This window comes from Argopecten irradians, chromosome 2 (genome assembly GCF_041381155.1).
Source record: "Argopecten irradians isolate NY chromosome 2, Ai_NY, whole genome shotgun sequence".
In the NCBI taxonomy this organism is placed as follows: domain Eukaryota; kingdom Metazoa; phylum Mollusca; class Bivalvia; order Pectinida; family Pectinidae; genus Argopecten; species Argopecten irradians.
The window spans coordinates 32,801,374-32,827,331 of NC_091135.1; the positions used below are offsets into that span (position 1 = coordinate 32,801,374).

Here is a 25,958-nt window from a genome sequence, read left to right on the forward strand (position 1 = left end):
TTCCTGTACTGGCCCTTTGTGTGACCATGAAGTGACATGTGGATTATATTGTTGTAAATCTAAAGCACAAAACATTGAACTTGTACACCCTTGGGTCATTTAATCGAGGTTACATGTTAAAAATAATTACTTTGTGTCACATCAGGACTCTATGGAATTTAGGTTATGTTTCACTAGGAAAATACCTTCACCTTTCAGTTTTGCCAATCAAAGTTGTGACATTTGATTTTCACAGCACAGGGCATTCATTGCAAAATTTTCAGTGAAATTACAGCATTCAACCAAATTGCTAGTGATCAACCCCCAAAAAAGCAAAAAATGAAAGTTTTTGATAATTGGTTTTGATATTGGAACTTTTATTTTCTCTGAAGTCTTAGTACAGTTGCTTGAATATTTGGCTCTTTTGTATGTAAATCATAAGTGTCTACCCCTTAGTGTGTAGCAAGCACAAACTTTTATTGCATGGAGGTATATATTAAAATGAAAAGGTTTCTTACATCTATCTGATAGCATTGTCATTTCTCTCATAATTGAGAGGGGGTTGTTGATTTTGGATTTAGGAATATATGGGCCATCACTTGTTGAAACCAATGGAACTACAGTATATATATACGGTAGACCATAAACAGGTGATTAATTAATGGTATTTACATATATCTTCCATTCTTGGAACTTTTGGTCTTAGTGGAGGTAAATAAAATCTTTATTGATTAAGGACATGGATGTTAAAATAAAAACCATCAGAATCAACTTTGTTAGTCCACTGCTTAGTTTATTTGTTTCTGAATATGATTCAAACATATCCAAAGTTTGCACTGGTTGTTCCATACACCTAATGTAATTGGAATAGAGTTCCAGAAAAATAATGGAGTCCTTTTGATTTTCTATGCTTGAATTTAGGATAAGGGGACAGTGTAATGCAAACCCTAAATCCCTGATATGGTATATTTTAACTATAAGTATGATAATGTAGAAGATTGTGAAATTGTGATATGTAAATATCTTGATTGATATGCACTAATTAATACAGAAGCATTGTGTGAGTGATATTCCAGGCACATGCTGCTCTGGTAGTACATCGGTATGCCAGGAATGCTAAAGATGTGGAATCTGACAGCTTGCTATTGATTTTATAGTAGCTGTAGTAAATTGGTACATGTACACAGGCCCTTCTCTAAACAAAACCAACTGTCTTCCATAGCTGACTTGTTTGTACCTTAAGTTATAAAGGAAAAATTGAAAGAACAACAAATTAATTTCATTTACTAGAGGTATAATCAATAACTGTGCTTTTGAATGATTGATTTCATTGAAAACCAAAGTTAAGGATGAGATTCCATGGTCATGCAGCGTAACTGTTTATAAATTCATATTGCTGAAGTCTTTCTGAGGGTGTCTGTCTGAAAAAAAGATCTCACAAGTAATAAACTGTAATACCTTCCATATAATATCACCTTTTATTTTGAAGACTTTGCAATAGTCTAATAATAACACTGTCAGAAAGATATAAAATCTAACAATAGTTTTGAAGTTTTATTGTAACAATTACAGCAACAACTGTCTCTTAAAAATAATTAAATCTCTTTCATAAATAGACATTTCAAAGGTAATATTTTTGGACCATGTACTGAACAGGTACATGTAGGTTTTAGAGTGCAATGTACGTTGAACAGTAAAAATGACCCCACTAGATGGTTAAAGTACATTTTAAAGTTAACATAGGAAACCTTTCCAAGATTTGATTCCACCAACAATATATTATGACATTCCAAGGCTTTTAATCATTGTTTGATTATAGGTATGGGGTATGTGTGTGCCTGTCTTTAATCCATTTCGTACTTGAGAAACAGATTATTGGCCAGGTGTATCGTGCCAGATCTAAGGAGTTCAAGAGTTTTATTTTTTATTAGTTTTTTATATAATAAGCATAACTAGGAAATGCACTTTTTAGCCATAACATTATTAATTGTATGAAAATTTGGCTTATTTTTATATTTCTCAACTATTGATTGAAAATCTCTTTGGGAATAATAATGAAAGCATATATTTCAGAAAACGTCAACGACACATAAACCAAAGTTCCACTTAGGTATTTGTATATGTTTTATAAAAATGTGGACACAACTGCTTAATCCCTAATATATATCTTAAATGATTTAGACAAACAGAGAAGGTAAGACCATTCATTAGTACGCTACAGCACATTGAATGTCAGTCCACAAAACCTTTCATCAACTTAAAGATAAACAGAGAAAATATGGACTGAGGACATGAATCACAGTGTTTTTATATCCCTGCTTTATTTCGGGGTGACTATTCAAGCAAACAAATTAAATGTACCAGAAGGAATAGCATACATTACATTTAAAAAGTTCTTGTGGAAAAAAGTCTTATGGTGGCATTTAATTTAGTTTCAAGAGACTTGATTTTATTATGCTTTTAATGACAAATTATGACGCTTTCTTGATGAATAGTCAAACCGATGTCAGGTGATCGGATGCGCCAAGCATGAGTCATCGTTCTTTGTGTCACTACGGGTAGACCAAGCAAATGTCGCCTAAATCGTGGATGTCGTCTAGAGATACATACTTTTTAAACAGACAGTTTTTCCCTCACATGAACCACACATAGAAAACTTTCTGTATTAAGAATGCCTTTAATTTGTTATTTATTATACTGATGTGGGGAATGTTCCTCCATGGCAATGACACACACATGAATGAAGCTTTTAAATGTTTTGAATCTTTTCAAAATATAGGAATTGTTTGCTCTATGAAATTGTTTCTGTAGATCAGTGTAGTTTTAAGAGTTTCACTTTTATCTAAAGCACTATCCTTTGTGTTTCCATGTTTGCTTGTATGTGAAGTATTTTGATACCCAAATGAACAGGTAATTTTGAGCAAGCTACAGTTACTTTTGAGAATTAAATCCAACACAGGTAAATGTTGAACATACCAGGTTTGCTGTGGAGGAGATGTCTCTGTTGACTGTTTCAGTCGGCAGGAATTATTACACCCTTTTACCTCTAAAGGTCTGTCCACCTTCAAGGGGCGCTTGTTTTCATTGGCCTCGACCACCTGTCCCCTTGGAATGTGGCTCCGGTTTGGGGTAGAAAGTTTGACTTTCCACTCTACTGTTTATCAGAGCTATACATACTAGTTCTTATAGAACAGCTGTCTTAAACTATAAGTCACATAAATTATATCTGATCCTGTTGTCAACAAACATTACCAGAAAATTTGATAAAACTTTTAATAACATACTTCAGAATTTGTAATTCAGCAATACAAAGATATATATGAAATTGTTCACCATAGCAACATAGCTGATGGCCATGGTGTGACATTCTAAGGTCAGAGGAATACCTTGGTGAAGAGGTACCAAGTTTGTTCACTGACCTTACCCTGCATGGATCCAACAGCAGCCTGCTGCAAATTTCTCATTTAATTGTTAGTCTTAGAAGAGCTTGTTAGCAATCAAGATGCATGCATTGGACCTAAGTTTTAAAGATGTTGTCTGACCTTGTATGATAATTATCATTAAGTTTCTATAACCTTGACATTAAGGTCAAAGGTAAAATATGTATGAATTGTTCTAATTGGATTCCATGATTGTCGAGATGATTATAACATGTTATGTTTTTCATTTTGGATAACTTTGGCTTCGGTCCATCATGTCTTTTTAGAGTTTTAAAACTATCATTGATTTATCACTTTTTAATCATTGTTTGTGGAGGTTTCTCTGATTTTTAACACAAAAAAACTAATCTCTTGTTAATCTATGTTGCAGGCCAGTGCTTTGCGTGTGGAGAGCGTGTGGCCGGATCCAGTGAAGCATGTCAGGCCATGGGCAACCTGTATCATACCAAGTGCTTTGTTTGCTGTTCATGTGGTAAGTAAAGGCGATGTGCCTTTTAGACTATCCCCAGCTTGTCCTGTGACTATCGTGGTGTACAATACTCGTGACCTATGGACAGATCCTTAATGGTCATCGCTGGTGTTGTACCGGTAGCCTGCTGGGTGGGTAGGCCTTGTATGCCAATCTACCAAGATATTTCTACCCGGTCACCATAGCTTAGTCTTTGAAGGGAAATGGGAGCGGAATTACCAGTGTGTACATTACATATACGTGATGGTCAACAGTCAACAATGTCCTACTGAGGTCCAGTCAAGTCCCTGTCAACTCATTCTTTACCTTGAATAGACTGGACACGAAAACCTATCCATACACTAACAGACACACAGCAAGACATCTCCACAACCATTTATCTAGCTAGGCCAGATAACATTTGGACACAACCAGATTTGTGCTGGCGTCCTATTTATGTAGATAACTGCTTTTTAATTTTCTATTTGTATAGATCTATCTTTTTCTTATATACATGAATCTTCATTCAATCTTGTAGTAGTCATTCAGTCCAAACTAGTCTAGTGAGTCTTCACAACTATAGTCAACAACATTTTACCTTAATTTCTCGAGCTCATTGACATTATCTACAAAAGTAGTCAGTCTGAGAAGAAATCGAACTGTATGTTGAACTGTATTTAAATTAAAGTTGTTGTAATTCATTGATTTTGGTCTTTTTGGCAAATTTTGGTTTAAGCGATAATTTTCAGGAGTGAATTGAAAAAAAAGTCTTTTAATTGCGTACTTGTAGAACACATCTTTTTTGGTCTCTATCCCCTTGACAATTCCCTGAACTGACTTTACAAGGTGGATTCTCTGCTGGTGATTAGACAATTATGGGTTTTGAAATAGCCTTGCTAGCCAGTTTAAAGATATTTTTGTCTATCTGTTCATGTTTGGTGTTTCAACAATACCTTTCTTTTTTAATATCAAGAGGTCAAATTTATTCTTAACAATATCTGGTAGTATTAATATTCGAAGTGAATGTTGAAGCTTATCTCACTGTAACAATAGTACTTCCTCTCATTATTGTACGATATGGGAATTCTTCAGCTTATACACAATTCAAATGTTTACCTGTCAGAGCCTGTCTGACCGACTTAAAGACTGAAAGAAATATTTACTCAGAATGTCCCGACAGACTTACATTGCCAAATCTGTTTAAGTTTTATCTGGTGTGTTTTGATCCCTTCTCTTTAAAGTTTAAACCAAAGTTTAAGGTCGGCATTCTGATATGGAGTTTTCTTTACAAGAAGACATATGTATGAGCACTTGATTTTTTCCCCTTTGTCTGAAATGTTTAGTTGGAAACAAAAAAATGTACCCTCAGGTAGTAACAAATCATACAATATATATGACTGCTGCTTTTCCTTCATATCTTGCAAAAGGTTGGTGAACTATGTAACAAAGTAGCTGAAAAGGACTACATGTTTATGGTTTTGGCACTTTTTAGCTCCTAAATCTGTCAAATTTTCACACCTATTATTTAGTGATTAGATTATTGAATATCAAACATGGAGTAGTCCTGATACAAATAAGCATAATAGTTGTAATTATTTATGTATTATTGTTGATGTACTTGCCATGGTGACCTAAATATCTATAAAGATCATTTTTGGCCTATTTTTGATGTGTTTTTCTAGAAATCATAGAGGACATCCTGGAACATACAGTTAGTAGATTGATTTTGATGTACAGTGGCTTTGACACTCAGACACCGATTTGTTTTCAGTATTCTGGACATGTCATACTTCTGTAACCAAGTGGTTGAAGATTCAGTGTTTTTGGTGAATAATCATCATTGGAAGGCTGTTGCCTGAGTGGTTAAGGTGTTGGATCTTCCACCGCTATCCCTTCGGCTTTTGTAATTGTGGCCCAGTTAACATTTTAACAGTTGTGTGGTACAGGTTGTAGGTGGATGATTTATCTCAGGGTACTCTTTCTTTTCCCACCACAACCAGGCACTTCCATTAAATGACATTGGCTGCAGTAAATTTTAATAAAACCAATAAACTTGTTGAACTGTACATGATCTGTATCAACTTCTGTGACATTATCTTAGGACATGTCAACCTTAGTCTTCTGTTCATATTTAACAGTACAAAAATTAGTTTGGTGTAACATTGTACCACTCCCCCGAAAACATGAGTGAATCTCCTTACAAGTTGTGGCAAATCCTGTAATCTGTGTTGAGTAAAACAAAGCGTTGATTACTGTAGGACCGGGTTGGGTAACAGTTAAAGGGATTACTAGTCCATTATAGTGGTTTGTTTTATCACGTGGTCACCAGACCATGGCTAGGATTTACAATGTGACAGCGCCGAAGCATTCATTGAAATTTTTTTATCGTAAGTCCAATCGACAGATCTGTCAAAATAGAGAATAAAACTGTTTAGTGACACTGCAAGCATTTAAACACACCTATATTATAGACTCATGCAGAAAAAACTTATCGTCTCTATCGAGGTTATGGCAGAAAATGACTGAAAAATAATTCACACAAAGAGGCTAGTTATTTTTCATCATGCCTACTACCTGATGAAAAATATCGTAAAATTTTGTAATAATAGAATTGTAGAAATCTAAATGTATTCCATTAATTCAAGCTTTTGATTTATTTTAATTGATTTACTGGCTGTTTAATTTGGACGATGGTTCATCTCTGGGTAGCTTTCTCCCACCACCAAAACCTAGCTTTTAAGAAAAAAAAATTATCTAGATTTATTCAACAAGGATTCCTTTATCCTAAAAAATATCTTCTTCTTTTTAGTATGATGACTTTTGATTGAAAATAGACTAGTAATGTATGAAAATTGAAAAATGTTTCATATGTAATGAGGTTCAAGTTGGAACCTTGTGTGTGTAAGGGATATATCTGTTTCAATAATATAATGGGGTACAGTATTCATCAGGAAATTACTCTGCATATTTGGTCAGGATAACAGGACAGGAAGGAAGGATTCACCGGTCAGTGGTGGATACAGGCTACAGTATAAAGGAAGTACGTACATGTGGTCGGGAAATACCAGTGTCATCATAGATTGTTCTTGATCCCGATCTGGCCGAGTGTCATATCCTCATGTCTGTTTTAATGTCGTCGCTGTCATTGCAGTGAGAAACTGTCTATCACACTTTTCCAAAATTGAGTCATTGATTACTAGGCACGGCTAAGTCAAAGGGAGAAAAAAATGTAATTAAAAAAGCTATGTATTTGTTTTAACGATCAAAGGCACATGTTCAAATTGTAGATTTATAAAATTTAATTGAATTTCATACAATTACAATTTGAAACACGACTGAGGTATTTGACAGGATCAGACGTGAAGGTTATGAATATTTTAAAACTTTGGGGAAACTAAACTGGTTTAAAATTGAGGTTTTGATTGTTCTGTTTCTTTGAATAACAATTGGAGGCAACACTCCAGATATTCTGAGTATAGATGAGTCTGCTCCAGATTATATCAACATTATCCATTGGGAGCTGAATCTGTCAGAGGGATAAAACTTGTGTGTCCTGTTAATAACAAAGCCAGTCTTTTACGAGATGGAAAATGTGCACCAGTAAATAAAAGGTTTGTGTGTTATTTTGTTGATCTGACAGATGAAAGGCTACAGGAGTCCCCCAGGTCAGACCAAGCTATGCACAGTCTATCAGTAGGAATTTTGTTACTGTGTATAATACACACTTTCTACAATAATATCAAGAATAAGTAGGTACCTAGGTCTAAGGAAACCCTTGATCTATAAATAACTAGCTGATTTCTGATTTGTGTACAGGTTTATGTGTGAGAATTGCCTCCTTTTGAACATGTCCTGTATTTTATATGTGGATATATATACATTCCTTTTTCTGAGTAAATCAGTGCAGTAGATCCCAAGCCGGGTATATATAATTCTAATGAAGCAAATAACATTACCAAAACCATTTGCAACTAATAAAAAAGTACCAAAGCGAACACAAGTTATTATGTTTCATAAGTCTACTTCATAAGAATGATAACGGAAGTTGCTGCTGTCTTTTGGCCAAATACATGTATACTTATCACTATGACTACTTGTAGCTTCATCCCCTCAGCCTCTGTAATCAGGATCTTATCACTGAGTACTTACCTACATATATACCTGTCTGTAGCACCATCTGTGGTGGAGCGAGGGTTATACCTCAGGTGATACAGTAGGCCTGTACTTAGTCCCTGGTGGGATGTGGGATGGGCCTTGTTGCCTAGTAAAGATTCTGATGCTGCGTGTAAACAAGAGTACATACTCCATGTGTTCTACCTGTAGATCTAAGGAAATCAACAGGGGTTACGGTGGCTCAGCGGTTAAGGTATCTCGTATTCTACCACTCAAGGTTGCCATGTGTAGGTTGCAGCTTTGAGGCCAATGCGGTACATAGATCAGTTTGTCATTTACTGACAAACGGTAGGTTGGTGGATTTTCTCTGGGTACTTTCACTAATGTAACCTAGAACATCCTTAGTAACGTTGGCTGTTGGTGATAGCGACCATCCAAAACAATGAAACTTTGCCAATTGGAATTCTATTTATAAAAAATTGTTTTATGTAGGTTGATAATCTGAATCTAAGTGAATCTTGTTGGCAAGGTGGTATGCCATGCATGAAAGATAATGCGGTGATGCTATTTTTGTCTTGAAGTCTTATCAGTCAGAATCCTTGATCATAACTCTATTGTTTGGTTTACTGATCACGATCTACTGATTATGATTGGGGTATGAATTATGCATCAAATATGTGTGATGTTGTCGACTGATTTTAGTGATGAAGTGGCTGATGACAATGCTGGTTTACCTTCAGTCGACCTTATTGATTGTCTACATCTGTCCTGTTTATCTCATCCTGAATAATTAAACATCACAAGCAACTGTACAGATACTATACACCTTTTTGGGAGCTGTGTATTATCCTTATGCATATTTAATACAAGTGATGAGTCGATGCTTTAGTCAGTCTGTCTGCCGATAATGTAACATAATTGTGGTGTGTTGTGAAAAATGTGTGATAGATTAGCACAGTAGTACTCGGTTAGCATGACTAACATCGTCTGCCCCGGGCATTCCACCATGATAAGGGCCAGGTGTAAATGTAATAGGTAAACACACTACACGTGGCCGCCAACCATATTGACTGTCACATTTTTCGCTGCACATTCCTCTGCTCTCACATTATTTACAAAGCAAACAGATTTAACATTTTTTTTATACAAAGTATTTTCTAAATATACTGTTAAATATTAAAATAATATCCAGGAAGTATTTGCAGTAATAGTTGAAATTGTCAACACTGTGGTTGAATTTTTAGCTATAAGGAAGTTAACAGCCAGGAAACGGTGGAATGCATGTTTATATGCAAACGGAATGTAATCGTGATTCATACGTGTATCATCTGCACCTTCGTTGCTTGTTATCGCCCTTGTTTTTATGTCACAATAGATCACAATGATCAAACTATATTTGACAGATTAATCATAACCGTGAAATGAGTTAATTGTCATAGTCATTAACAAAAAGTTTTAGGATGTTGATAGCATAAAGACACATTGCTTTCATATCAAGCATTATACATATATATCTATATGCACATAGCAATTTAATGTATTTCATACTTAAATGAAACTTAGCTAAACTTAAAAATCTGATTTTTTTCAACTTTATTTTCTTATGTCCATTTTCCTATGGTAAGATAAAGAAAGTTTCTATAAAAATTCTGATCATTGTTTCTACCACCACTCCACCAGCATTTGCTAGCACCTTTTGAGGTACATTTATAGCTGAGTCTAGGATTGTGTGACGAAGCATCATCTGTATACCTGTTGGAGGGGGATAATTATAGGGAATTCAGACAAACCTATATATCACTGTGACACACAAAGCGGGAGGGACCAACAGGGTCAAGCACCAGTGGGTTTGTAAGGGTGCTGCCTACATAATGAGTTAAGATTTCTCCTGTCGACTAGAAGTCAGTGTTGCAATTTCTCCTGTCGACACTAAAGCCAGCACATGTTGCTGGGTATCATTATCCCATAAAAATGTTGGGTATCTACCCAAGCTTCATTCCTCTAGAGAAGACATTATTGAATAGCTGCAATAGCCTTGTATTTTTGCTTGTATCGAAATTCGAAGATATCGAAATATCGGAATATTAAAGGCGTATCTTCCATGTAACACATAATGAAGATACTGCATACATTTATGATTTTACTATGTAACTGAATTTGGGATATTATCTTAATTTTCTGTTCTTCCTAAAAGACTTTTATATTTCAAAATGTCTCCCTTGATATATATTGCTTCATTGCTTATTTTGGCCTTGATTTGAGCATTTAGCCCTGTATGGAAGGTTCATTTATGTCATCTTGTCAAGACAAACCATAGTCTTTAAAAGTGTTCATTACTCTCCTGTATACATAGTGTTCTTTCATTTGGTAGGTGGAAAACTGGTTTCTAATACTTTACATGTTGTCAGCATGACAGGAATGTTGGATGTGCTGCTCTTTGTCTTTGATAATTAATGTATGCTTCAGAGAGATAGTACCACAAAGTAGATACAAGTTTCTCTATCACAAGATTATACCACAGTCTGCCAACAAACACTAGCCATCACTGCATGTATTCAAATTTAGCTGTTGACTAATGGCACAAATAATGGTACTGTACAAAACGTATGGACAATATATGGCAGCATCATGCCATGTGCAAACATCCTAATGCCAAAAATGAATATCACAAATACGTGTTAGCATTGAACAATTTAAAATTCTTTTTATATTATTGTTGAAGCTTACATATATCTTGATACCTGTGACTTAAAGGATTTCAATACTTATATCTAATAAATAGAATATATATGTTTCAGCCTTTACGGAATCACCCATGTAAACTTAAACCTGCACAATACAGCTATTCTTTGATAATTTGATGAAATACATGTAGTATCACAGAGGCATCTGTTCACTGTAAATACCATATTACTGTCTCCTGTTTTATTTATGTTCGTTTAAACTGGAGCAACACAGACATTTCTTTGTTGTATTCTACTCAGTGGTAGCTAACATGTAACATTCATTACACAACTAAAAGTGTAGACTTTCTCACTCGATGTTAACCCAGGTAATGGCCTAGGACAGGTGAAAACCAGAGTACCAGCTGACAACATTTATACCACGAGGCTGTGTGACAATTTCAGAAAATCTTTTGCTGAATGCATGCTTCATCGTGTCCTTTATTTGGCTGTCGTCTCTAATGCTAATTTCCAACAGAGCCCAATGCATACTCTCCAAGTTCTAACTGGTGTCATTTGGGGCCAATCTATACAAGGGATCAGTTCTCGATCAGTCTGGTCCGCTTCAGCATTGTGGGAAAATGAAAATTCTTATGTCGACTAGTGGACATTTTATTGTCATATATATAAATTTCTTTTAAATTTTCAGGTCATATATCTTGCATCTAGTTTTAGGTTGGTGGTTAAAACTTGATGAAACATATGTAAACTCTCAGTAAATATAAATCGTTCTTGGAATGTAAAGCTGACTCTTACTGTCCTTGGTGTATAGTCCAGACTGACTGTGGGCACACACTCCAGCTTTTGTATTCTCACAGAACATTCATCCTCAATTTTTCAAAATCAACAAAAAGCTGACTTCCTTTACATGAATAAAGACAGGTGAATTTCACAGCTGAGTAAAACTTTGTGTGGGGAACAGCCCCTACTTGTGTCTGTATAGTAACCCAGCTTCATTATTCCAAGTTCATTCCAGCTTTTTTAGCCAAGCCGTGGGCTTATTTTGACACTGGAGCAGGTGTTAGTGGGTGAGGGGTTCATGCATGTAATTGTTTACACATGGGGACATTCCACAAACGGATGCCACAGAGTCCCTGCTTCAGTCAGTTCATAAACACTATACAATATGTTTGTTGTTGAGAAGAATTTGTTGTTGGGAAGAATTCTATTCTTTCTATCAAACAAGTATAGACAAATATTTTCATTAATTCCTGAAACATACAAACATATAGCTTGTGTCATGAGCTTTGATACCATTCAAATTTTGTATGCTTCAATGGAGTCTTCGATAAAATTTGGTTAATGGGTTAACTTGTAAATAGTCTTGTTTCATTGCACTGCCTGTTGCTACAGGATTCCAACATGTTGCCTTTGAATTATTTTATTGGTTATTTATCAAAGTCCTCGTGACACATCACGGATCACTGAGAATTTTCATTACGGTCAATTAGTGAATTGATCAGATCATGCACATTCCATACACCACAGTACAGGAATGCCTTTCCCATGGGCACGCTGGAATTCTCGTTAGTTCATGATGAAAATGAATTTGCGTGTGCTATTGAAATATATACAATTTCAACTGAAACATTACCTATCACATTGAACAGCAGTTGAGATCATCTGGTCACATTAATGATATGAAAACTGCCATGCTAAAATCCATATGGCACGCATTGGCAGGCCACTGTATTCAACCAACCATTCTTTCTGTCACCATATTCAGATAATTTTATTTTGAAGCTAAATTGAATTCTTTGCACTATTCCATATTGATTCTCTCTCACTTGTCACATTCCACACATTCCGAGGCCCTTTCCATCCTCGATTATTGGAAATTGTTCAATAGAATAATGGATACCGTTACTAAATACATGCCAAGTACACCGTTATTGAGCACTTGATCTGTGTGCAGGCTCACACACATTCTCATAGCTTTATGTAAATACAATTCATTTTATTATTGGAAAAATGACCCCTGAACTTCCATGTATATCACAATGTCAGGTATTTAATGCTCTTATTTCATAACACAAGGTCATACACTGTTCAAATTCACTTGACACAACAAAAGGCAGGTATTTGATATTCAGTAACTAGACCTTTTCCTTGGCCTGTAGATGACAAGGATAACATTTTTGGTGAATTTGAATAATTCGAGCTCATTCACACTTGTAGATTTAATAGAGAAGATTTGAAAGAATTTAAAGCTTTGAAATACCATTTAATATCTGAAAGTATTGTTAATGTTGGACATTCACCAAACTTGTTCTTTTTGTTATAAAATCTAATTAGTTTTGTGTCATGCTATATCTCACTGTCAGTAGATCAACTGTCTGTGTTTAAAATAGACCAACAAAAAACTTATAAATTTTGAAATTTCATAAAAACTGAAGAATATTAATCCTTCATTATGTATGAGACTCCAGCATAAAGAGTTATATAATTGGCAATAATGGTACTGAAAATTAAATCACTACTTTTTATCTCCTTGATGATTATAGTCATTATAAACAGACAGTTAGTCTCACTCTCCTTGTGCATGGAAGTATTTATTACTCAAAGGGAATTAAATTAAATAGCCTGTAATGATAATCTTACAGCTGACAAAATAGTTTCTATTCTTCATAAATTTTAATTTAACCAATTTACGGTTTTGAAAGTATAAAATAATTTAGGTTTTAGTCATTATTTTATTTATTATATAGAAGCACAGTAATTTATCATGTTATGTTTAGTCAAAATTCAGATAATTACAAAATTGTCATTTTTAATTTCCAGGTCGGACTCTCCGGGGAAAAGCTTTCTACAATGTCCATGGAAAGGTTTACTGTGAAGAGGATTACTTGGTCAGTTAAACTTCCACATTGTATTTATGACTAGTTACAGTATACAACCTAATAAGTGCCCAGGGTGCGTACAAAAAACAAATAAGAGGGTGCTTAATAGAACCAAATTTTTACTACACTTTCATAAAATTATTGCCCAAAGTTAGCAAGCTATCAATCATTTTTTCAAAAGAAATCAATAAAGAAACCTACAAAGTCATATTTTCTGTCTGCATTTAATTCAAATTAAGTTGAGGTCTTAAAAGGGGAGTAGCGCTTATACTTAAGGGATGGAGGCGCTTATCGGGTTGAATACAGTAATTAGGGAAGGAAAGGATTGAATGACGATAATTTCAAAAAGTGATTGTGCTGTTTATTCTATATAAGAAAAGTATTGAACAGGTGTCCCTGTGTAATGATGTCTTCTTTTATGTTAACTACTTGATTGACGTTCATTAGCAACTGCAGCACTGGTTAATCCACATCTGGGTATTGCTAGCTTAACAGAAAATTATAACATTAAAAATACCAACACATGTAATTATTGCTTTGAAAACATTTCTTCTTGAAAGCATGTTCATATTAACACATTTCTTTATATATAGTTATTTAGTACTTGGTTTTAATACTTGTGCTATGCACATTTAGCCATTAGTGTGATTAATATTTCAGGTGTTAAACAGATGTAAATTATTAACAGAAACCAATTTTCACCTTTGTGTGAACAAATTACCATGTGCTTAGTCTCACAAAGTTACGTGTGAATGACATTTCTGTAGTTGTCGGTATTCTTCAGTTGTTTCTTAAAAAATTCTACTAGGTAATTAAATAAGTGTTCATAAAAATCCTGATTCTATAATTAGAAAGCAATTACCGGTATTATGTTTCGAACAAAATACCACAAAAAGATGGAGCTCAGAAATATTTACAAAGCATTTCACATTACAGAGACCCTTTTCAAATTCTTGAGAATTTAGTCTACTTTTATCATTGTTTGAATCTTTCCAGCTTGTTTACAATGAATATGGCAGTATTGTTTTCCTCTAAGGAAGAAATAGAAAACAATTAAAGTGTTAGTGAATAAAACATGTTATTAAATGGAGACAATAGATTTTGATGTTTCTGCTGGACTGTAGGACTCCTCCTCCCTGGCGTCCCCCTTCCTCCAATTTTACCTCAGCCATAACGTGTCTCCTACAAGTGTCAGAGGGATGAATGCCAGGCTACTATACTCAGTCACCAAGCCACAGACAAAACAATATTTGTCAAGTTCATTGAACACTAATAACTTAAATGTTCCACTTTCCACACCTGACTTACGGGCCAGAAGATTGTATTGTGATTCCCTGGGTGATTTGGTGTACACTATTCAAAGTTAACAAACCAGCAACATAATGGACTTTTTATCGCAAAAACTCTGGACTTTTGACATAATTTAGTAAAACTTGTTTAAAATGAAATAGATGAAATCAGTGTTGAGATAATTTCATGCATACCATGATGGGTTTTTATTTATTTTATTTTTTGGAAAAATCACAAAGTTATCAAATTGTTGTCTCTTTGATTATATGATGTAGTTTTATAAAGATGTGATACTGAAGTTGTTACCACATAAAATGCCCTGTAATTTTTTCTATGCAGCTTGAAATTGCCTTTTTGTTGAGAAGTAATAACATAGTATGATATACTTTTGATTATATGGTATTCCAGGATTACATAAAAAAAACTTGGATAACATGAATACTTGGCTCTTTTACAGATATATATATAGTTTTGGATGTAATTTTTCTGAAGTTTTTAGTCATAATGTTGTCTAAATTAGAATTATAATATACAAAAGAATACATTTCAAAGCTATAGATAGAATTGTGTAGGATATTGAGACTTCATGTATCTGGTGATTTTCATCTTGACAATTGACATATATATATGTAGAATGAAAAAGATGATGTCTAGGAGTTCACTTTAACATAAAATCATCATAACTTTAAGGATTTAAATGGTAAGAGATGGCATCAAGGGAGGTAATACATGAATCAAGGGAGGTAATACACTAGGAGTCAAAGAATTAGCACATAAGGAATCAAGGGAGGAAATATATAAAGAATCAATGGATGTAATAGATACAAGAATCGGGGAAATAACACATAATGAGTCAAGGGAGTCAATAGATAAGGAATCAAGGGAACTAATGGATCAGGAATCAAGGGAGGTAATACACTAGGAGTCAAAGAATTAACACATAAGGAATGAAGGGAGGAAATATATAAAGAATCAATGGATGTAATAGATACAAGAATGAGGGAGATAATACATAATGAGTGAAGAGAGGCAATGGATAAGGAATCAAGGGAGGTAATACATAAGGAGTCAAAATTAGGTAATAGATAAGGATTTTCATTAGGTGAGGAGATGGGAGGAATCTGAACTGGTAGTAGCACTGGGAGATCCTCTTCCTAAACAGCTGTAGTGTAATATGGTGCTGTTTGTATTTTTCAGTATTCTGGATTCCAACAGACGGCAGAGAAATGTTGTGTTTGTGGACACCTGATAATGGAGATGGTGAGTACACAATGTGAGGCATCCCTGGAACATCATCAAATCTACTGCCAGGAGGTTTTCTACGTTATAAACCATTGTAGGATTTACAGTTGGGGTCAAAACAGCTTATATCAATGATGTAATGAAACATTCTAGAACATTCTTTCATTACATATATCAAAAACAACCTGCCAGTAGATCTAGATCTATCCCTATGCTTCACTTAGACCAATATATCTTCTCCTACTATGAACATGACCTGACAAAGATCTTTCCTCACAAGACCAGTCAGACAAAATTATCACTCTCTATTTCATAATTTTGAGTAGTTCAACAAGTAGTGGTAGTCGTATGTGTGGAATCTTATGATATGTCTACACCCACACTGTGATGTGCCAGGTAATAAAGCTGTGTATGTGGAGGAGGTAGGGGTGAGGAGGCAGATGTACTGCCAGATATCAGTAGTACTACAGAGTTATACACTGTCCCACATGAATCATGGCCCTAGGAGTACACCACAGAATAAGTCCAGCCTGGTTGGGCAGGCTCCCCAGTGATACAGCACAGGAGAATCTCAAAATGTGCCAACACTGTTTTGTAGATTTGTTTATGTAAACTGGCCAGAATCACATATGGCAAGCTGCCATGGTTACCAGCATGATCCCAATTGTGTTTTATAAGATAGAAACAGAAACCAAAAAAGTTTTGTTTACAATTTCTGATTCTTGAATATTTGGAAGAAAAGAGATACATTTATGTTGGCTAAACTTAATTCTATGAGATTATAGCCTGTGTAGATTACACCAGACATTTGCATTCTTTATAATTGTGTAGAAACATTAGTTTCAGTAATGTTTTGTAATTTTGAGTAAATTGAGGAACAAAAGCATTTACCTATTCACTGGGGCTGTACAGTAGTCAAATCTTCTTTTGGTTAACCGGTTGAAAATAAAATCTATGGCCGGTTTTCTTCCAGTCAGATAAGAAAAGCATGAGATGGACTTTTTTAACCACTGCTGCAGTCTAGTGGTAATGTATTGTTGCTGGTCTAGATATACATGTAGGGTCAGTCATGCATGTGTGAACACACAGATAAGTTATATGTCTGTAGGTATAGAGGGGTTGGACATTAACCCTTACACTGTCATATAGTCACCATTTACTGGGCATTTCAATGATTAGTCACTCTAATTATAGATAATACAGACTGGTTTTGTTTTAGACTGAATTACATTCAGTAAAGATAGTAAATATAGGTGTGTAGATCTGTTTATTTTTACTGCTCTGAATTCCAATAAGCTGTTTCTATAGGTACTATGGACCTAAATTCATTATTGTCTTTTAATCAAGGTAATAATTACTTGGTCTTTAACATCTTTAAGAACTGATAAGGGACCACAGCAGCTTTATGGTCAAACTGCTTGGCATTCAATCACTAGCCCACGATCCACCCCTTCATCTATAGGCAACAAGTTCAAGCCCCTGATATGGCAATTGCAAGGTGTTGAGGAAAGGTTTTTGTCTATCTTGCCCACTTAAATGACACTTACTAAATAGAAAGGTGTAAAATAAGAATGATCAAATTGAACTCTTGTGATTTGCAGATCCTTCAAGCAATGGGTAAATCCTACCACCCTGGCTGTTTCCGATGCTGTGTTTGTAATGACTGTCTAGATGGTGTTCCTTTTACAATAGACGTAGACAACAAAATCTACTGTATTACAGACTATCACAGGTAAACATACTCTATTTTAACACTACAGCCCCATAACCATCTACTATGCTCAGTGATGCTATGCTCAGGTTTATGATCATAACTGCCAACATCTTGGTATTATGATATAAAATGATGGACATTGAAATTTATGTTCCATTTTTACCAATAATTGTGTGACTTTTAAAAGGAGCATGATTGCTTGATGTTATTTTTATAAAAAGTGCAAGCTGAACATAGGCGAATTTGAGATATATATGCATCATCAAGCTCACATTCATCAGCCAATAATTGCCAACTGAAAGCAGTTCAGAGTTTGACAACTATTTGCTTTCGATTTCCTCATAAAAATTATATTTTATACAGTTTCAATGTTTTCCTGCTGTTTTGTTCAACTCTATATCTGTTGCTGAAACGTCTCTACTGTGTTGTTGGTATGCGCCCGGCAGTCGTGATAAATATAGTTGGTTCATGACCTGTTAAAAAAGAAAGTGATTTAAGGGTGGCAGTATTGCTAATCTTTTGATTGTACGGTTGGATTTTAGGCGAATGACTCATTGTTTAACTTCCTCTTGTGTTTGATAAAAAGCATGCCGTTTTGTTGTGACCCTTTGTGGTTGTACTATATTGAATGAACAGTTTTATCAGCACAGTGATATCTTTGGTAATAGGATGGTGTTCTTAAATTAGAAATATATCATTTGATTCTCTATGGAATAATCTGGTTAGTCTACAAATGTAATGAGTAGTGATTTGTTTGCTGACTTGACTGTGTCGATTTTATCCAAGGTTTTTGTGAGACATGTTGAGAGATCGCTTTTGGAAAAGGCCCCTGGTGTCTGTATGCTAGTATCAAACTGTTGTGTACCTGGATACCGATCCTCGAGGGGTTGCACCACTGCTCGATTCATTTATACCCATATTCAAAATGATGACAGGTTTTATGTGTAAAGTTATTAAATGTATGCTAGGTATAGTTATATTGTATCATAGATCTAAAGAGAAACTCTTACATTTCTTTATACCATTGACTTTTAAAAAATAATGTTTACTCTTGTGATATTTTAAGCCTTAAAAAAAGTTAAAAAATTTAAAAAGTAAATTTTAAAGCTAACAACCCTGGGAATGGTGACAGTGTCGAGATGATGACAAAAAGGGACATTCCAGCGGTAGCTATTGATAGATGGTGTCACTTATCAGACTCGGGGATAATTATAGAGGTGTAGGCATTCTGTACCGGTCAGATAAAGGTGTACTGTGTTGGCCCCCGCCACTGTGTACAGACATTCCGCCATGATTTAATAGATCTGTGACGTTACTTCTCTACAATTAGTTAGATTAAAATGCTTTTTGCCTTTGAAACAAGTCACCTAGCATTGAATTCCGGAGTATAAAGCGGGTTGATAAGATCGTAGCTTTTCCAGATTAGACTTAATTCGGTATTTTCTTAATTTGATCACGGAATAATGAAGTGAAACTCAGTTTGCAAATAATTTAGTTACAGAAAAGAAAAAATGAAAAAAACCACCCCATAATTGTGTAAGCTAAAGTTTTGTTTCTAAGGACTGTTGAATGTGTGTATGAGTAGAGAGCAGTAGTGCCCGTTGTATCATGGGTCAGTGAAAATTGGGAATGTCACATGGGGTATAAAGACCATGGTAATATTGGTGATGCAGTCAGTGGGGGGCTGTCTGACAACTTCACACCTCCATATCTCCTGTGCACAGAGAGGTGATGCCATTTTCAGTTCCAGATCAAAGAAACCACTGGGATTGCCTAACTTGACTGAACAGTGAGTCTATCCCTGATGACAGGCTGAGTTTTCATGGCCACTGACTTATCACTTGACAGCCAATTTATAACTGAAGATTTTTCATGCCTGACTTTCCTCTGACACCAGTTGATGTAGGAGAGATTGGCTGTCTTAACAAGGAGTTACATGCTGAGTTGTATACATGTTATTTTTGTTGTTGTCTCTCCAGCTATAGCCAGTGCACCAGTCTAGTTCTGTTGTCTCTCCCTTTGTTGGGCACTGTATACTGCCATGATTCGGATTTCACACCAGATTAAACTGGTAAGCTGGTTATAAAACAAGAATAGTGATGTAGAGTGATGATCTATTGTTACTGCTTCACTTACCACATTCCCTTACCTGGGGACAGACCATAACTTTGGGTTATAACTTGTCTCCATCCCTTTGTCCCGATTCTTTTTAAATAACATACAATAGGTTAAAATACTTGATTTCTGGTTTAACTTTTACAAATTCAATAGATAATACACTCTTGAACAATAAATTCATATGTCCGTGAATTAAAGCGATGTTCAAAGTATCACTATAAAGGATTTCCGTTAACTCTTGTCCCACAAAAAAGTTTTACGGATAGAATAACAAAACAATCTTAACCAAATTATATGGTTTGGCGCATCACTTCAGAAGTGGATCTTGACAACTTCTTTTCCAAAATCAAGAGGGATAGATGTATCCAGATAATTCTAGTGGAAATCAAAGTTGTTTCCAGCAAATTTTGCGACTTTTTTCATTTGATTTCTAGTAGGTAGACACATAATTAATTGTGTTTGACTGTATACATTCCAGAAAGTTTTGTATAAAATATATTATGAAAATTTCTGTCATGGATCTCACAGTGTTCAAAGAAAGGCAAGCCATATTTTTCCTTGATTTTATGGATTTGATCACAGTGGAGCACAGGTAACATTTGATCAAAGAAGGAATCGATGTACTATTTATGGCAGATGAAAAATAAAAAAATAAATTAAGCAATGCAACCATGCATATTATGAGCAAAGGTAAACATATTGATGCTTGTATAGATACATAAAGTACTATGACTTAGAATATATATGTGAATGTCATTAAAGTGTGTTGACAATTAATGAATGGAATATTGAAAACGTTATCTTACCTTGACCTTGGGTGCTAGGAAGATCAGAAATAGATAATGCTTATTTGAGTTATAAGTACTTTTACAAGTTATTAACAGAAAACTAATGTGAAAATGTGTTATAACCAACAAAATTATGTTAAGACATCTATAAGACATCAATCTCAGCGACATTACAAATTGATAGTGTGTTTATCATTTAGTGAATGTAAATAGAACACTGGATCACTTCGATGATTATCAGGTGTATTGGAATTATTATGAATCAGCATTCCATTACTTTAGGAAAGGTAATTTTGATTACCCTGTTTCTACAAGGACTGGAGCTATATTCTTTGGTCTCTTTTAATTATGGAGTCGTTAATATGTAATTTTGGAGTGTAATAAACCCCTGGCACGCTTATCTGTATGGTATGTCCTTGTACCTCTGTCAGGTATTGAAATGTTCATATATGGAGACTCTTGTCATATACAATTATACTGATGACATAATGTTTTCAGCATACAGAAAGAAATATTAAGGGGTATAAAGCTTGCATTTTTTTAAGTTTCCATGTATTTTATTGATCAATGGTGAAAATGAAGGCACACATCATCATGAACATAGACATGGAAGCATTTACATTAAAACATGTTACCATACAAACCCTGCATACTTCTATTAAGGCCACCAGGTCCTTAATTGGTGATAAGATTTTCTCAGCAGAATTCTGATAACTAGATTATCTCCCCCTAGTTTGAAACTAGAATCTAGCATATTGCATAGACAAAGATTATCAAGACAAATTTTGGTAATGATTTTAATATTCTAGAGAGTGGTGTCGAGTCTAAACCCTATTGAACATTTACCATTTGAATTTAGATGTCTATCTATGTGAATATTTTCTTGTCATCATGTCCCCATATATGTGGGATATTAATCACACAGAATGCATCTATTAGTCTTCGGAACCAGTGAAAATGTGCCACACAAAATGTGTCTCTCTAAGGGACATTTATTACAGTACCGGATCCGTGATAATCCGAACACGTGCATCCCCTTACTCATTGCAAGTTTTCTGGACTGCTGGATTCCGGTTGATGACAGTCAATAATCAATTTTGTTCTCATATACATCTGTTCTCGTTGTTAGTTTTCCAGACAATCATCATTGTGGGTCTACTGTACATGAAATGTGTCTCCCTGTGGGACATTACCTTTCAAACCAAGTTTAGCTGGGTTGGTTTGTACAGATTATAATTATTATACTATTAATCGGGACACACTCAAAGATACTCCCTGAAATTAGTTCATGTGATTAAATGCAATTAGAATTACTGTAATTGTGGAGCTATCATTGATTGTGTGTATAGAATTTCTTTAAAATATACACTAGATAATGTATACATTAATTACTAGGTCGGTTCTGGCGATTATAATTTGTCAGGTTGATTATAATGATACAGGTCGACCCATTGATAGTGTGTACAGGAATACAATTACGTGAGATAGCAAGTGCACTGACTTAAACTGGACCTATTAAAAGGGCCCTAATTAATGAAGATATATATCTACTGAACAATGTGTGATGTTATAGAATTAATAATGTGTAGGTATAAATGTCATATTACAGATTGAATCATTGACAAAGTTTCCAGATAGCTGTATTTATATATATACATGGATAAGTAAGAAACCATACAAAATGATGATGCAATAAATAAATAAAAAATACCAATAAAAAGTCTGCATGTAGCCTTAAGAGATACTTACGGGGTACCGTTAGTTTCGTTGCGGAAGTTTTATAGTTATTCTGAATTATGAAATTATTAACTGGATTTATACAGTTTTATCCTCCTTTACAGCCTGTTGAAATTTATGAATGACTTCCTACATTATTTTTTGCTCATTATACATTTACTTAGAAAAATGTATAATTTATGGAAATCATTAGTGAGAAGCAGTGACATTGAGCTGGCTCTATCTTGTTTAGTAGGTGTTGTGACAGAACATCACATGCCCTAGGACAAGCCAAGCTTTGGATAGTCTCTGATCCATTTAAATGAACTTATTTACACACAACTGAAGATCTTAACCTTCTGAGGAAATATTATCAGAATGTTGAAACTTAATCACATCATCAGGCTGTGATGTCTTTGTCCATTCCTCTACCTGTATATTTGCTCGGCTATCTTTCATCGTTCATCCAGAAACTAAATAGCCACCTTGGAATAATGCACTGCGTATCACATATCTGTAAAATAGTGTTAAAAGATGACTTAATGACAGGGAACACAATGACATTCCATTTTCAACGGGTTACGTGGTACATCTCATGTTTTATGATCCCAGCGATTTTTATTTACAAGGTAAAGATTTAATTAGATTTGTCGTGAATAAAGGTTATACCCACAGCTGGGCATGTTGAACATGGCGGCCTTATATATACAAGTGATGCAATGTACAAAATGTAGAAAACAAAAGAAATATTTCCCTAATGACTTCAGCTTTTATTTAAAACAATCCCATTTCATAATGTGATTGTTTGCACCTGTCCAAAAGACATTCCAGTGGTTTTGTGTCAATGTTACTTATTATAAACTCTTGGTAATATTATTTAGGAATTTTTTGGTGACTCAGATCGTTTTGGGGAATATGACATTTAAGACTTGAGAGATATTTGTGTAGGTTTTGTATGTAAAACTACAAATAAATGGTATTTTTTTTTGTCTGATGAAATACCTGCAGAAATAAATCACATGTATATACATGTATTTATAATTTTTATTGATATTTGTAAAGGAAAATTGACAAATGATCTAATGTGTCTTTATGTCAAGCTTATAAATACCTTTATATATACATCTAAGGCGGATGAGTCATGTTTTAAATGGAAGTATATGAGTTTGATGTACTTTAAACTTTAAAATAATCAGTGAACCATAGGAGGAAAGGGATAGTAAAAGGAATTCAGATTTAATAATTTGGAATCCGGGCATCCTGTTTTTTGTCCTTTGTTTAGAGTTGCTGTTCTGGTTAATCGTGTTATTTGTGACATGTTGTGGTTGTGAATTGTTGAGATATTTCTGAGGCCTCTGGGACACATGTTAGGTCAGGCTAATGAATTAGCATGAGTCAGGTTGGATTTAATGTGATAATTATATGTGGTTCAGACTAGGAGGTATTTTGTATAGGGGCTTGTTCTTCAGAGCTGACCTCTCCCGACCTTTGAGTCGGATGTTCTGATTCCATCTGTCAAGTCATATACTAACAACATTTGGATTTGTCAACAAATGAAAACAAAAATTTATATCTACTAATACATATATGTCTACATAATGAATACATATTGTTTCTCTTTAAGTACATATATCATTGAATACAATTTTCCCTATGAATATTTGTAAGTTTGTATGGCTTTGAATACAGTACTTGTATTTCTATGAACTTATTTGTGGGTTAAATACAGGAAACTTTTGTATCTCTTTTTAAATATGTGTATTTCTAGACATACACTTATCCCTGAAAATACTTTTATCAACGAATACCCAAATAAAATGAATATATATGTATCATCAATATAACCAGTATGACAAATAAAACATTATTTACCAGGTACTTGTAACTTCTACGGATGCAAATCACCAGTATTTATTGTATTGTTTCATAATATTTGATATCTTATTTCTAAAATGATGAATACCAGCTGTTCACCTAATTCCATATATCCTATGCTATTATATAATTACAGTATCCTAAGCTGATACCTTTACAGTAATTCTTACCCGTGTCAATAGTAACAAATTCATTCTATGATACTTGTACTTCTTTTCATCTTTGTATATCATATATTGTTGAGTCTACTGCTGTAGTAATGATATTTATTGTATATTTACAGGGTGTATGCACCTAAATGTGCAGCATGTGGCCAGGCTATCACACCTGTGGAGGTAAGTCTCTCATTGTCACACCTGATACATATGTTGTTAAAGTGACGCTATTTGTGGAGAGAGAGGGGGGGAGCATATGTTTTTTTTAATTGTTGAAGAAGCTGTGATCTGAATTCCTAGGGACATTGATATTCTTCTGAATTCTTTATTAGACAACAATGGTGGGTGAAGTTGAAGGATGTGTGTATAGTATACAAATATTATGGTTAAGATATAACACACTGAAATTGGCTTTTTTAGCCCACCATCATCAGATGGTGGGCTATTCAAATCGCCTTTCGTCCGTGGTCCGTCGTCCGTCCGTCCTTCCGTCCGTCCGTCCGTCCGTCCTTCCGTCCGTCCGTCCGTCCGTTAACAATTCTTGTTACCGCTATTTCTCAGAAAGTACAGAAGGGAGCTTTCTCAAATTTCACATGTAGGTTCCCCTAGGGCCCTAGTTGTGCATATTGCATTTTGGGACCAATCGGTCAACAAGATGGCCGACTGGCGGCCATCTTGGATTTTGATAGTTAAAGTTTGTTACCGCTATTTCTCAGAAAGTTTTGAAGGGATCTTTCTCAAATTTCACATGTAGGTTCCCCTAGGGCCCTAGTTGTGCATATTGCATTTTGGGACCAATCGGTCAACAAGATGGCCGACTGGCGGCCATCTTGGATTTTGATAGTTAAAGTTTGTTACCGCTATTTCTCAGAAAGTACTTAAGGGATCTGTCTCAAATTTCACATGTAGGTTCCCCTAGGGCCCTAGTTGTGCATATTGCATTTTGGGACCAATCGGTCAACAAGATGGCCGACTGGCGGCCATCTTGGATTTTGATAGTTAAAGTTTGTTACCGCTATTTCTCAGAAAGTTTTGAAGGGATCTTTCTCAAATTTCATATGTTGGTTCTCCTAGGGCCCTAGTTGTGCATATTGCATTTTGGGACCAATCGGTCAACAAGATGGCCGACTGGCGGCCATCTTGGATTTTGATAGTTAAAGTTTGTTACCGCTATTTCTCAGAAAGTTTTGAAGGGATCTTTCTCAAATTTCATATGTTGGTTCTCCTAGGGCCCTAGTTGTGCATATTGCATTTTGGGACCAATCGGTCAACAAGATGGCCGACTGGCGGCCATCTTGGATTTTGATAGTTAAAGTTTGTTACCGCTATTTCTCAGAAAGTTTTGAAGGGATCTTTCTCAAATTTCATATGTTGGTTCTCCTAGGGCCCTAGTTGTGCATATTGCATTTTGGGACAGATCGGTCAACAAGATGGCCGACTGGCGGCCATCTTGGATTTTGATAGTTAAAGTTTGTTACCGCTATTTCTCAGAAAGTACTTAAGGGATCTTTCTCAAA

The 25,958-nt window shown here is 34.9% G+C and overlaps 1 protein-coding gene and 1 long non-coding RNA gene across 3 annotated transcripts in view; one reads left to right on the forward strand and one right to left on the reverse strand.

Annotated features, from left to right (window-relative positions):
* Positions 1 to 25,958, forward strand: part of LOC138315200 (Wilms tumor protein 1-interacting protein homolog) — a 38,734-nt gene that overhangs the window by 2,255 nt on the left and 10,521 nt on the right. For both annotated transcript variants that reach the window (XM_069256023.1, XM_069256021.1), the window contains exons 2-6: positions 3,790 to 3,891; positions 13,485 to 13,552; positions 16,031 to 16,093; positions 17,677 to 17,807; positions 24,570 to 24,621. In XM_069256023.1, the coding sequence (XP_069112124.1) occupies positions 3,790 to 3,891; positions 13,485 to 13,552; positions 16,031 to 16,093; positions 17,677 to 17,807; positions 24,570 to 24,621 (416 nt within the window). The remainder of the gene's footprint in view (positions 1 to 3,789; positions 3,892 to 13,484; positions 13,553 to 16,030; positions 16,094 to 17,676; positions 17,808 to 24,569; positions 24,622 to 25,958) is intronic.
* Positions 3,898 to 8,527, reverse strand: LOC138315202 (uncharacterized). Its single transcript, XR_011207471.1, has 3 exons — positions 8,017 to 8,527; positions 6,916 to 7,073; positions 3,898 to 6,273 (listed from the first exon to the last, which is right to left on the reverse strand). It is a non-coding gene; the product is annotated as an uncharacterized lncRNA (long non-coding RNA).